The sequence below is a fragment of the Apis dorsata genome, unplaced genomic scaffold, assembly GCF_000469605.1.
Source record: "Apis dorsata unplaced genomic scaffold, Apis dorsata 1.3 scaffold_963, whole genome shotgun sequence".
Lineage (NCBI taxonomy): Eukaryota > Metazoa > Arthropoda > Insecta > Hymenoptera > Apidae > Apis > Apis dorsata.
The window spans coordinates 66,205-81,757 of record NW_006264070.1 but is presented as its reverse complement, the minus strand read 5'-3'; the positions used below and the strand labels follow the sequence as shown (position 1 = coordinate 81,757).

The window sequence follows — 15,553 nt, the reverse complement described above, 5'->3', positions numbered from 1 at the left end:
TTACGTAAATTGCGGAACGCAAGATATGCACGTTGCTCGGTCATAAAACGAATCTTTAATGGAAAAAATAATACATTATAAATATATGCGCATTAAAATCATAAAAAGAAAGACAAATCTCGAACTAACATAGATTGATAATTCAGAAAGTTGCATTTATAAAGTGTCTCAGATTTTTTTAATTAATACTTAACGAGATTATGTTTTAAAGAAGATAAATATGGATCCTTTAAACCTTTGTTAGAAAGTTATAACAAGAATATGAAATACGAAGAAAGTTTATTATTTAGTAGGATATTGTAATATGAATTTATAAAGAAAAAATTATCCAGTTTTTAGATTTTTATTCCTGAGATATTAAAATTATATTAAAGAAGAATTAATAGTGTAAGAAATTAACGAGTGAGAATTAATCAGAATGATTTTGTTGCTACAAATTCTAAAAGCAGTATTTGCAATTTTGAACAAATATAATTAATATTTATAATTATTATCATTATTATTGTTATATAATAGACATTACTAATATATTATTCTATAATAAATTTTCGTAATACGTAGTACATTATCTTAATTTTTTTATTTATATTTTTTTATTATAAATAGATAACAACTCACATTTCTTGAGGCAATATCTTACGTTTAATATTTACATTATTATAATATATTCATATTCTTATGAATAATGTTTTATTTTCAAAGAAATTTATTAAACGAGATAGGAAAATAATTAAATTTTTTTTCATACAACGTATAAAATATTCGTATAAAAATTTAAAAAAAAAATTGAATTATTCAGCCGATGTTTTTTGACTCGCGTATATTTCTCGTATTTTTTTTTTTTAATAACAAACCAAATAAAAATCACGATTACATTATCTATTCTATAATATCCATTTTGTTTGTTACGAATAATTATCGTTAACGAGCGAGAAAATTACTGTAACAAAACCAATACTCCTATGATTACTATTTCGAACATGTATCCCATTAACATTCGTCAATCTTAACGCGTTCATGGGATCCTGGTTTTAAGAATCTCACTTGATGAATAACCTCGATCGCTCTATTTTCCAGTTACCATGTTTAAAACGATTATTATTAACAAGGAAAAGAAAAGAAGGAAAAAAAATCAGAAAATTAAACGCGTTGATAAAATCGTTAAAGCAACAAGATAAAAACCGTGTAGGTAGCGATGGCCGCTTGCGTTACGCGAAACTACCCTTATGGCTCGACCTTCGAAGGCACAACAACGAAATCGGCTCGGAATGGTTGAAAGCTTGTAATATTATTCGAAAGACTTTTAAAGTTAAGGCGGTTCAAACGGCCACTTTTACGACGGGGCACCGACATCGTATAATACCCGCCCTCTTGGTTTTACATATCATAAACTGCGTGCACGAGCTAAAGAATGCATATAAATCGGCTCGCCTGCTGTTATGTCTGCAGCACGAAAAAAAAAACCCGTTCACCATTTTATGCCTTTCGGTCATTTAAGCTCTCTGTCTCTTTTGGTTGCCTTGTGTGCATTCTGTTTTTCTCATTTTCCTCCTCGTGAACTCGTCGATTCTCCGTGAAATCGTGAGACGAAGGAGAAGTTGAAAATTTATCACCTTTGAGACATTTAGGACGAATTTTATCTTTTTAGTGGTAGAATTCAATTTTTCAATTCTTCTATTCAAATATTAAATTAACTAAGGAGAATTTAAACTTTGTCTTTGAAAACAATCTAATTGTGATACTTTGTGTGATACTTTTCTTCCCCATTAATTTCTTTCTTCCCTATTAAAATTGAATTATCCAATCCTCGTTGCCAATAGAGAAGATTTTATATATAAAATTTCTCGTGATATCTTTTAATGATGAACAAAGAAATATATTATTAGAAAATGATTCAAATTTTTATTTATCAAACATGTCTGATTTCTTTTTTACTTAATTTTATCAATTATAATAAAAAATATAAAGAGATGATTTCTGATTACATATTGCATTGATAAGATTTGATTTAGATCATATCATTTATAATTACGTTTTATATTTAAAAAAAAGCAGTATTTCATATTGTATTTCATAAATGTTATACATGTGTATCTTTTATCATTTGATAATTAATCGAGCATATGCACATATCTATCGTGACTAACGAAGAGACAGAGAAAAGATAACTTTAAAAAAGGGATACACTCTTGTTATTACACAATTTTTAATGTGTCATTACATCATAACATGTACACTCCCCCATTGCATTTGACATGCGTAGATATTAGCATAAACGCTAATAAAAGAGTAATATTATTCAAATAAATTTTATTCAAAAGATATATGTAAATTGGTTGAATAGTTAAATACTGTACATCCTCTGCGTATATACTATATAAATATAAATGTCACGAATTAATATTTTCTAAATGAATTATGATTAAGAAATTTTGCATATTTGAAACTGATTTTAAAAAAAGGTTGTTCAATATTATTACAATCCTTTAGAATTTGAATTTGATGAGTTAAAACTAGCATTAAATTTTATCCTGCTGTGAATTATCAATCATATTGAAAAAGAGAAATTTGCTATAAATCATGCGTATTGGAATATCAATCAATGAATTTAAATTAGAAAGTTAGTTTAAATAGTAAAAGTTCTGAGGAAACATTATAATTAAAAAAAATTTGGCCATTCTATCCCCTTTTTCGAATAATTTTTAAAACGATAAATTATAATTTAAAAATTGTAAAAAGAATTTATACATTTAGAAAAATTTTTGAATCTCAATAATTTACATCAATAACTATTTTTTTGTGTCATACATAGATACTATATGAGTGATAACTCTTATTGTAAGATAAGTTCAAACACGATTCAAGTTTTTCCATGCTTCTAATAAATTCAATTAAAAAATAATATCAAAATAAAATTTACGATTTTTTTTCATTGATTAATGATGCAACAAATAATTATTAATTGTAATGTAAAAAATTTTAACTTCACAAATAAAAATAAAAACAGAATAGATAAATTTTTTTCCAGTATTTAAACTAGCATATGATTATATCATCGTTAGTAAAGTTAATAGTAATATCGATGCGAAGAAGTCACGTTTTTATCTTCAAGAGTTATTAAGGAAATATTGCATAAATATTTTTAATAGATGAAGTAGATAAGATGTAACAAACTGTTGCATCAATCTTTTTTTTTTACATTAAGTGAAATTAAAGAATCATTTAATTATCTTGGATACAATAAATTTAAAAGAATATTCTAAAATGATATTTAAATTACATTTACTTCTTACATTTATTTGTTTGAAGTAAATTTTCAAATAATTTCATATTTTATTTAAATTTATTTTCTAACTTTATTCTTCTCTAATTGTATTCGCTATTTAATATAATTAACAGAGAAATTTTTCTATGTTATTCTGTCTATTAAATTAATTTATTGATTAAAGATAAAACATTAAAAAGGTTACAATTAATATATAATACTTTTTATTTAAAAAATACGAACAAAAAAAAATTTCTAGTGTCTAATCCTTTTTTTTTAACTCTGTATTAAATATGCAGAAATTGTTTAAAACTTGTTTTGGTATCGATATAAGTATTTTTCAATTATAAAATAACAGTGCGTGATCACTGTGACTTTTCAATGTCGCGCACGTGCCGATAACCAGTAAGCACGATAAACAGTAAAGTAACCGTGGACGAAGAAAAAGAAAGGAAAAACCATCGTTTATCGATACATTATATTTAGAATGACGCTGCCATTTGCAACGAATCGCACTAGTAACGTCACGCGATTGTTAGTGGTACCGGAAGTTATGGCAATTACTGCAAGCCATGGCAAACGAGGGTGCAGCTGCGAATCCTATTTTCGAAGGCGCTCAGCAATATTTCTGCTCCCTTTTTGCGACCGTGAAACAATATGTTTAGCTTACAGTGGGGCAACAGTGAAAAGGGAGAGAGATTAATTCGGTAAAAGTAATTTTATATCCATTGTTCGACTTCCTGTAGATACATGTAATTAAATATACAAATAATCAGTGCGAATATTAATACACAAGATTTTTGACATTATTCAATTTTCTAATTTATAATTTACGAAATTTCAAAATTAGTAGACATTAATTTAATTGTACAGTGGAGATGATATTATGTACTGACAAGTTACAAGTAAATATTTTATTAGATAATTGCATATTTGTCATACAAACCCACCATGGTTTATGGTTTAAAATCTGACTAAATAATTTCCACATAATATACATTAAATAATGCTTAATAAAATGTGAACTTTGAAAATTAATAACTCAACAATTATATATGAAAAATGAAGATACTTCAATATTAATTAAGAATATGGGATTCCATCCAAAAATTTTGATTCTTCTCAAAGCTCTATACCATCATCATTTCGACTAATACGAATTTCAATTGCTGATAACTCGAATAAATTTCAATAATCGACATTTTTGTACAACAATTTTTATGTATATTTTGGCTTTCAAAAATATTTCACGAATATGTTTAACATTCTCTATAAAATACTCTATCATTTTAAAAAATATTTTCGAAATAAAAAAAATTTTATCCTCTCAATAAGATTTTTCGCTGAAAAAATAAAAAAATTGCTTCGTGTAATCCATTATGCTCCACAAAAATTTTCATCAAGATTGTCTTTATTAGATTAGATATAATTTCCCTTTAAGATAATGTTCGAATATTTTATGTGACCTGCTATATACGTGTGTATCAATAATAATAATATTTAGATGATATAAAAGTTAATGATATATTTTGTAATTTATTAGATCAATTTCTCCATGCGTTATATTTTATTCAGGATACAAAATTGTCGTAAATTATACTGTACAAAAACATGATATTATTTCATTTAGATTATCGCGATATTGCCTATATCATGAAATTAGTAAATTTCTTCCTCTGTCCAAAATTAAGGTCAATATTACATCTGGCAACGGATTAACCATTAATTTCAAACGATTAAAATGATCATGCATATACACACACATACACACATATGCACATATATATATACATATACTTACAATTCGTCTTAACGATAATAACTCAAATATATATCTCTTGCTCATTGTCCAACAATGTCTTCAAGGCAGAAGAGTCAGTAAGTTGATAAGTAAGGAGATGTATTTTAACGTATAATTAGAAGGCGCACTCTAGAATTACGATTCATTCTGGTAGCACTGAATCACGATCGATGGACGGACGGCCGATTATTTTTCATCGAGGACTTAATTATGAATTATCGTTCGCCCAATAAATAATTTAAATGAACGATAAGAGTGCAACAGTCGCGACGCCAGACCAGAATCAACTAACGAACGCGTGTATGCGAAGCAACCGCTATTAAATATAATTTACGAGTCGAGCAGCATTTTTATGCCCGGCTTTAGAGGATGTCAGATTCATCTGGCCGACCCAGAGTTTCGAATAAACCATTCGAGAAGCACCGGCGTGTGGAATGGTGTGTGGAGGACAAACTGGAGAAGAACGAACTTTTGTCCTGATTCGATGTTGAAATTAAGGGTTTTAACGAAAAAGGGGTAGATATTATGATATTGTTAGAATTTTTAGCTTTTTTCGAGTCGTTGAAGAAAATAATTAATGGTAAATATAATAAATTTAATAGTAAATATAATAAATAATATATTATTATTCTTTGCATTGCGATTTTAAATCTTGTCAAAACTGTGCAACATCTTGTCTTCTCAATTTTTATTCAGTATATATATTTCATTTATTCAGTATAATAATATTATGAAGTTATCTAAGATTTAATTTTAGAAGAAATAATTTTTTTTAAGAAATTAGATGCTTAAATTGACGTTACTTGAAATAAGTATGATTAACATAACGAGTCTACATCAGAAATCTGTAGGATAAAAGTTTACAGTCCTCGTAATCCAGTGATGTACTCCAGTATCTCAAGTGGTAGAACATATATTATGTATTAGAATGGAATTTTTTTTATTATTTATAATTTCTAATAGGAAATAGAAATAATACATAAGTTGTTAAAATTTCAATTTAATTGATCTAAGAAAAGTTGCAAGAAAAATAATTTAGACAATTTATAATTATTGGTCTTCAAGATTAATTATTTGTAAGCAAATTTTTCTAACTTGAAAATATTCATTCAATAATATTAGCAATATCTTTTAAATCATGTTTGAATTAAAGAAAAACTAAAGATACAAAAAATGCAAATTATATTTATTCTGATAAATCTAATTTTAATAATTTTTATATTTTTATATTATGTAAGATATATTTGGTAAATTACAAAATATTATCTGGCTACAGAAATTTAATTCTACGATCCTTTCTTGTTCACTTCACCAGTGATTTTATAAAGTTATTTATAGTTTGTTTGATTTGCTTCTCATGAAGGGTGTGGTAGAATCTCCCATTCAAATTTTGTTGCTCACTTATTCAAGTCATTGTGGTATGAGTATGCTTATCATTATCGTGATAGAATGCACCTTTCTGTTCACTATATTTATTTAATTTTCAATTTTTTTATTAAATTTCATAAAAATTTTTATTTTTATTTAATATTTTCATATAACATTCATTAACAGAAAGAGAATAAATAAAGAAAGATATAATTGAAATTATATTTAAAAACAATCTTAAAGTTCAGCATATTTAAATATAAAAAATATAAAGATAGAAATTTTATTATTTATTTAAATTATGTATTTATGCCAAATTTAACTCAGTAACATCATGCAGATGAAACTGCACTATGTTATTCAAGGTCTTTTTTATCTTGGTACACACAACCTGTATTATGCAGCTCAGTTTTCAACTTCTCGATTATGTGGTTTCGATCAATTCTCTCTTTTCCCAATTGCAAATTTTTATTCAATTATTTTTTTATTTTTTTATTTATTCAATTATTTTTTAAAATATTAATTGCTTTTTTTAGATAAATTCTATCGAATAAGCAAGGCTTAAAATTTATTTTCTGAATTTTTTTTATATAATTATTAATTAAATTAAAATTTGTATACTTATAGTAAAATATAAATTTTAAAATAAACTGTATTTTTATGTATTATTATATTTATATGCATTATAAATCAAAATAATATCAGTAACGAAATACTTAATGTTAATTTTTTTAATATTAATAAGGTTAATTATAAATATGTTTTAAAGAATAAAAGTGAATGAAAATTCTTTTATTTGCCAAACTTAACGATTATAAATGATCTATTAAATTGAAAATTAACTTTCATTAGAATACAAAGAAATACAAAATTTTTATGATAATTATTTGAATTCAGAATAAATTCTGAATATATTTATGTATTATAATTAATTATTTTTATTTTCCTTACTTGTAAATTTCTTCTTCGTTGTATTAAATATTATTTTATAAAAAGATTAATGTTGAGTAAGATAAAAAGATATAATTTATAAACAAAATTGTCAAAAGCATATCTAGCCTATGAAAATATATTATATATATTAAATTGTGTTACACTGAAATTCTAATAGATGTCTCTAGTCTTCTGTAAAACGATAGAAAGTAGTGAATGTCGTTTCTGATCAGACATCTATACTAATAGTAAGTACTTACTTGTTGTAAAACCATACAATAATGCCAACAAAAATTGAAACAAAAGACAAAATCATAATTAAAATAGAAAAAGAAAATTATTTTCTATTTCAAAATAAAATGATAAGAAATATTATATAAAAATTAAATGAAAAATATTATTTAAATACATATTGAAAAATCATTTGCTTTTCTGTTTATCTACCTATTATTTTAAATTAAATTATTATTATTTTATTCATTTATATTTATTATTTTAAATTATTTTGCCTCTTTTTTTCTTTACTCCTAAAAATTTAATCAATCATACGAAAAGAAAAAAAAATAATAAGAAAAAACAAATTTTTCTTATAGAAAGTTCATATCAAAATGTACCAAAAGCGACAAAAACCTGTTTATAGCAAAGAAAGTAAAAGAAATTTAGTCGTAACCATACCAATATGTTTGGGCTCCGAGAAAACTTAATAATCAGGACAAAAAAAGAAGAAAAAAAAAATTGATCCAATCGATTTCACCGGCGCATCGTAATCGGCCCAGAAATATTGAAATCTGACAGGAAGCTCGATGACTCACCAAGATCCACTAACCGCAGAGCCTTGAGGAACGCAAAATGAAAAGAATCTTCCGACGTTCGACCACATCGTGTTGAATATTTTTCATTTTCTGCAAATCTTTTTTGCTCGCCAATCGCATCGTGATCAAAGCGGCGATTAATTGTGCGTCCAATCGTTCATTTTGTTAACGAAGATAGGATAAGAAAAGATCAAAAGTCTAATGAATCTTGTACTTATATACTATCAGTATTAAAAATTTGAAGTCAGTTTCTCTTCTATATTTATATATTGAGACTTTTATTAATATTCATATTCATTTGCAATTAATCCTTTCGCTAAAAGGCAGCAAAATTTTTACGTCTTCAAATATTAGATGGAAGCAAGGATAATTTATTTAATTATATTTAAATAATAATCTTAATGATGAAAGAATTGAATAGATAATTCGTTAGAAAAAGCAAATATTCGAACATATAGAAATATATCTTATATTAATTTAATAATTGCAATAATATTTTCCAATGTTATATTCTCTAATATTTCAAAACATTTTTTTAAATATTATTCTGTATTTTTGGACTATACAATTAATTATAATATAAATAAAAATATAAATACTTATATAAAATTCCAACATAAAATATTTAGATAAAGAAAGATTCCATGAAAATACATGAGAAAGACACTCTCTTTCTCTAAATTTATCGGTTCTACGAAACGTGTACGATGAGTGTACATAATCTGTTAATTACCTTGACTGATATGAAAATGACTATACTTAAAAAAAAAGAACGGCAATTAAGCAAATGAGCACGAAACCACTTATACGAGGTAAACAAGGTCTTTCGAAGTTTCTGTGTGAAACTACCGTGTACAACTGAAAGGATTACCATATAAGGGCAAGAAAAATATTCTCCTTTACTTATCAACATACGGAATTACTACTTATAATCCTCTCTTAGATATGATATATTTAAAATTAACACGCTTCTTTATTTTTAATGTATAAATTCGCTTTTTCTTTTTTATTTTTATTTTATGAAATGTATACGTATGAATATATAATTATGTATGAATATCCATCAAAATCACATCCAGTCACGCTTCCATTCCTTCAAAATGTAATCCTTCAAGCAGTGCACGATGTATACATACGTATTATAGAAACCACGCCTTGAGAATCGGCCATTTTGATGCATGAATTCCTATTGGCTGTAAACCGGCTGAATTTAGGGTGCTTTGTTCCTATAATCCCCTTCGGGATGATCTCTCTCGTGGCTTATATCCATGCGTCGAGAACGACGGTTCGATTGATAACAGCAATTCCCACCCATCTCATGCTAGTTTCCTCTCAATAACGTAGCCATTTTGTCGATGAACGTATTTATATGATGTTGCTTTATTTTCTGCCTACTTGATATTCAAAAAAACATTGATAATTGCTGAGGCATTTTTATAACAATCGTGTCTGGATACGATGGAGAAAAAGATAATGATCACGAAGGCGATGTTAATTGATCTTTTCGTTCGTATATTCGTTTATTACTCATACGTGTGTATATAACGTTTAGTTATGGAAATTTAATTTGTATTTATGATATAGGGATATATATAATACTTATATGGACTCGAGATATAATTGCCAGTGTAACTTAATTACAAGACACGTATAATTTAGTGTGTTACTTACGAGCCAACCAGTAACCAAACTGATAGGATTGATGAGTATTAATATATCTATGTATAATTTAGTTTGACATTATTCATTTATTCATTATATAGATATTTTGTTGAAAAAATTTTCCCCTTAATTTTCCCTTATTTATAATTTTTTAATTCAAATATAAAATTCTACAAAAAAAATACAAGTAAAATTATATACATTTTTTTCATATTCTTATATCATTATTAGAATTATAATATTATCTAATATTCTTTTAAATATAATATACGTAAATAATATTTTGATCACATTTATATTACAATTATTGTAAACTATACATATATTTATATATAAATTGATTTATATATAAATTCTCATATTAATCATCTTTGTAATTCAACTCTTAATTTATCATTAACATCCAATAATATTAATGAAATCATTTGTTTCGTTAATTTTTACATAGCTTTTATTTATTTCGTTTCTAATAAAATTGTATAATAGCAGAGATCATGAAAAATAATCTAATGTTGAATTTATTTGTTTGTTTCCCTCAACAGCTAGCAACGAAATCCGTAACATGCACTTCTTGAAAGCAATCAGAATGTCCCAACCTAGTCGTGCGTTCCGCTGCACCGCGGCATGTGCTGCACCCACGGGGCCGCCAACGGGACCTCCGACATACGAGGGTGATGTGCCCTTCATAGGGGTTGGACCACCCCCGAATCCCATCCATTTCAGGCCGTTTCTTCATCCCGAGAATGCTCATATACCGGCTACAAGACTACCGTCCAGCCCAGATGGTCCTCCGAAACATACGTAGCCTCAGTAAGTCTTTTTTATCATAATTTCATGTACAAGCTTTGCACACAGATCTCAATTCTAGTATCAGTTATTAAAATTATTCATATAAATAATTTTTTAAAAGTTTTATTTCGATAGAAAAATTTTTTTTCGATCGATCTTTTGTCTTTTGAATTAAAAAGTTTTTGTGATCCATATTTTTAAAAATTTTTGTATTTAAAAAAAAAAGTGAAATAAACTCTTTAATTAGATAGATGAACGTGATTTATCATAGAATTTATTTGTCATCAAAAATTAGAATCGTGATATTTTAATTTTGTTTTAAAAATTTATAATAAATGATTCTAATTTTTATTATTATTGGATTTTTAAAAAAGATATTATTTATGGGATGATTTAATATTTCTATTAATGCAATCGTGAGCAGTTATCTCAATAATTGGAATTAACAGAAATATAATAGTATTAGTATCCATTAGAACCGGCTCTGTTTGCATAGTTTGCATAGTCTTAACCTTTAGAGTATATAGGATTTATTCTAAGTGGCCAATGCTTATTTAACAGGATAAAATTTTTATAAATTATATCAGATAAATAATCATAAACAAATTTTTAAACAATTTCTGCCATGATATATAATATAATATTCATTATTTGAATTTAGAAAAAACTTTGGAGAGTAAATATGTTAAAATTTATTGGCATTCAAAAATATTTAAAGAAATTTAAATTTGCAATACAAATTTAACAATCAAAATGATCAAAATACATTCATAAAGATTTTTTCATTCTTTATCTATATCTTCTATATAAAATAAAAAATCTCAAATAAATATTATTTTTTGAAATTGTACGTCTATGTGATAGAAGTCATAATAAACAATATCAATAGTTGAAGAAACTAATACGAATTTCCGGCGGAAATCTGGGGATTAGTTTTCATTTTAAGACGTAATAATCTATCTCACTTTTCTCGCTCCTTCACTATTCTCTCTTTCTCCCCTGACACCCTTCTTTCGTCTGGAACGTTCGAAGCCAAAGTCGTAATCGCAAATCCGGCACACATAAAACAGATTCTAACCTATAAAATGCCATTCCATTCGAAAGCCAGTTGGACTGCAACACTTAGAACCAGCAAGGTATGTTTCCTTTTTCCATTTCTCTCTTCTTTTTCCTGATTTTACGTTCGTTCTTTCAAGAAGTTATTTACTTAACAATTTTCACGATTCTTCTAAACTTCTTCTCCTCCTTTCTCAAACAATGTTCTATCGAATTTAAACACTGATTAAAAAATCTTGTACGAAATAAATCATCAATGATACAAATACAATGATTATTAAAAGTTATACATGTCAGCATATTTATATTTTTTACTTTATATAAATATATAAAAAATCATAAAGTTTCATTTCAGGAATAAAAGATGTATCGTAAAATATCTTGATATATCTAGATATTTCTTTAAAATAGTAAAACTTATTCCATCCAAATGACAAAACTTTTTAACATCATTTGTTTCAGAATCATACTATGTACTTTTATTTTCCACACAATTTAAAAAAGAAATACATGCTGAGTTTCTTAATGACAAATTAAATATTAGAATATTCTAATATTTAAAAATGCATTGCACAATTTGCAATGAATTTAAATGAAGAATGTCGATTCTTATAATTTATCGAGTAAATAATATCTCATTATTCCATACCATAATTAAATACAATTGATCTTTCATTAAATTCAATTCTATGAAATTCTATTTCACAAATTTTTAAAGACAGCTAAGAATATACGAAGAGAAATTTCGAAGAGACAGAATCAAACCGCGAAATTATGCTTATTTACTCTATCCGTTCCTAGCAAGGAATTTTTGAAGTGATTTTTGAGACCAATTTCATCAAAGCGGCCGCTTCCTATGAACCTCCGCTCCACACGGGAGTTTAAAGGTACGATCTCGGTTTTAACGATGACGACACCATAAAGAATCGAATTTACGAGTCGTCCGGCCACCCCTCGTTGGGTGATTACCTCCACTTTGTCGGGATTCTTGGCTGATCGTTTCCCTTCCATTTTCGATGGAATGTGTTCCATGATGAGAAATTGTAAAATCGTTCCTACTGTCGACAATTATATATAGTTATATAATGTACAATTGTTTCTTGAGAAATTTTGGAGACCATATTCATAATTTTAAATTGATTTATTCAGTTTCCTTTTCATTTCTCATGAAAATTATGCTTTAATTATTCTTCTTATTCTTTTTCTTTTTAATTTTAATGGCGATGATTCATAGAAGGAGAAAATATAGACGAAATGGGAAACTATTACAAGAATAGTTCTGTGACAATGATATTTGACAATTGTATGTATTTATGAATAAATTTTGATTTTTATTCTTCATAATATTAATCACATTAATATTAAAGTTATTTCACATAGTATATTATTCATAAGAAAAGGAAAATATTTAATTTATATATATTATCATACGGAAATGTATGTCAACGTCTTACTTACTAGAAAATTTTTCTTTGTTCCTGCAACTCGGTATAATTACTTTAAGAAATAGAAATAAAAAATTTATACAGCATTTAGAATATAGCGAATGGCGGTGCAAACGAAGAGAAGTTAGGATGACGTTGTACCCGCCATAGAAATGGTGAATCATGTCCGCCAAACAAGAGTATCGTTGGACTGTGGCCAAGTTTAAAGCCCTAACGATGCTACTTCACCGAAAGATTTTGCAGGGAGATACGATAGGTCAATCTCGTCTCGTTTATAAATGACATTGATGCTTTGTTTAAAGAGGGTACAGAGTCAATAAATTCGCTGCTATAAAAGATATAACCAAGCTGGCATCTTCTTCCGGAATGCGAGATACACAAAATAAAAAGGAAAGGCGACGCTATCTGCATCCTAATTGAGAATCGAAGTAATGCTCCTTTTCATATTGCCAAATTTGCAGTAACTTTTATTTTTTCAAGTTTTATTTATAAATGTTAGAAACAGAAATGATTAAAATTTGTTTTTAGAAACGCAGTTATAATATATACATTGTATTTCTAGAGAAATTCAAGAAATTTAGATCAGAAAATTTCAATATTTTCGATAAATACTTTCGAAATTTATTTTCTAAGAAATTTTAATTATCTTTGATACATTTTATAAATTTCTGTGGAAGCAAAACTTCCCGATTACCATCCAGTAAATATATTTCTTACACAGATTATCATATCATTGTAATACAATTTCAAAATCTTGATCTTTGACATACGTGTATACGTCATCATACATCATAGATATATCGTATGCATATACATTCGAATACATGCATACGTAATAGAAACCTGTTTTCTAAGATATTCGATTTATCATATGATCGTGTAAAGAAACATGAAAAAAAGATATTTTCCAAGATAACCGGTCGATAATAGCGTTTGATCAGAAATTGCGGGGAAAGAGAATCACTTCTGTTTTCTGTAGCTGGCGGCATCAATGTTATCAGATGGGGTCCCTCGAATTTAACGGCGGTCGTAAACGCGGTTTGCTTTACAGCTCGCGATATTTTTTCCTCCCCTTTTCCCTCCTCGTATCACGTCCTCTCTGTCCTCTATCCGTTCTTTTCTCTATCCGTCATCGCGGAGTCGTATACGAAGCCGTGCATCCCCCTCACTCCCAACTTATTTTACTCGAGCCGCAGTAAACTGGCGGAGTTTATGTGACAGACACTAGCCAAGTCGAAATCATCTCGCGAATCACGGAACAAGCACGGTTTCCCCCGCGAGGACACGCCGGAACTCGTGGATCCTGTCTTTGACCCGCTCGTAAACGCTTCAGACGATTTCAAGGAACAATGAAAAGAATTGTCTTTGAGAGAGTGCGTTGACCATCGATCCTGTGTTCCAAAGAGTGTCGTGATTTTATATACTATGTTTTTGAGCTAGGTCAGTTTCTTTTTGCGCGAAAAATTTTATAGAAGTATAATAATAATAATAATAATATAGATTGAATTGTTATTAATTTTCCAACTGCTGTGACTTTGTTGAAAAGTAGTTGTATAATAATCCTCGTGGGATTATTTTAAAGGTTGAACTCTTTATTTTCATATTTGTAAGTTAAATTTCTTTGAAAATTATTTTAAGAATAAGTCATCAAAATGATTTTTCTCTTGAAAGAAAATTCATAACCACCATTGAATTTGAAAATTGAAATTCTTTTCCCTTTAACTATACGATTTTTTTTTTATTTTTTTTTAATTAAGAACAGCAAATTGATAATGATTCAAACACTCATTATGTATATACAAAGTGTTAAATATATTTATGAGCGATTTTTGGAAGATTTTATTATTCTTATTTTCCGTGCAAGAACTTTCACGCAATAAATAAAATAGTAATAAACTTTTTACGTAACTTTTTTTTATATAAGCACCATCAAACATATCAAGCGTGTTTTAACATTTTTAGTTTCTCGTATATTTTTATTGAAGGAAATATAAGTTACAATATTATGCTTACCATTAATAGAATAAATATTGCATTATCTATATATCTTCTGTCTTGCATCTCTTACGTTTTACAATCGATCATTATAAATATTTGAAATATTTATAATTCACGTATCTTTCCCTTCGATATTAACGAGGCACAGTGACGATAAATTTTTAATGACGATCAAAAAGAAGAATCCGATACCGATAGTTAGTAATCCAAAACGAAACGATATCATCGATTTCGAGGAAGGAAAATTTTATTGGCAGTATAAATTCCCTCCCATAATTTAAACAAGCAAGCTAAGGATTTACAACTGGACGCGTAGAAAATAATCCTGTAAACGAGTTTAAGGGGTGATTGCACGTTGCTATGGCAAACGAAACAGCTAATATATTTTGCCCAGTATAAGTGTGCGACAATAAAGATCTAATCG

The 15,553-nt window shown here is 27.3% G+C and overlaps 1 protein-coding gene across 2 annotated transcripts in view; it reads left to right on the top strand.

Annotated features, from left to right (window-relative positions):
- Positions 1 to 15,553, top strand: part of LOC102670591 (protein doublesex-like) — a 92,066-nt gene that overhangs the window by 64,893 nt on the left and 11,620 nt on the right. For both annotated transcript variants that reach the window (XM_006623863.2, XM_031514292.1), the window contains exon 5: positions 10,384 to 10,651. In XM_006623863.2, the coding sequence (XP_006623926.1) occupies positions 10,384 to 10,646 (263 nt within the window). In that variant the 3' untranslated portion in view covers positions 10,647 to 10,651. The remainder of the gene's footprint in view (positions 1 to 10,383; positions 10,652 to 15,553) is intronic.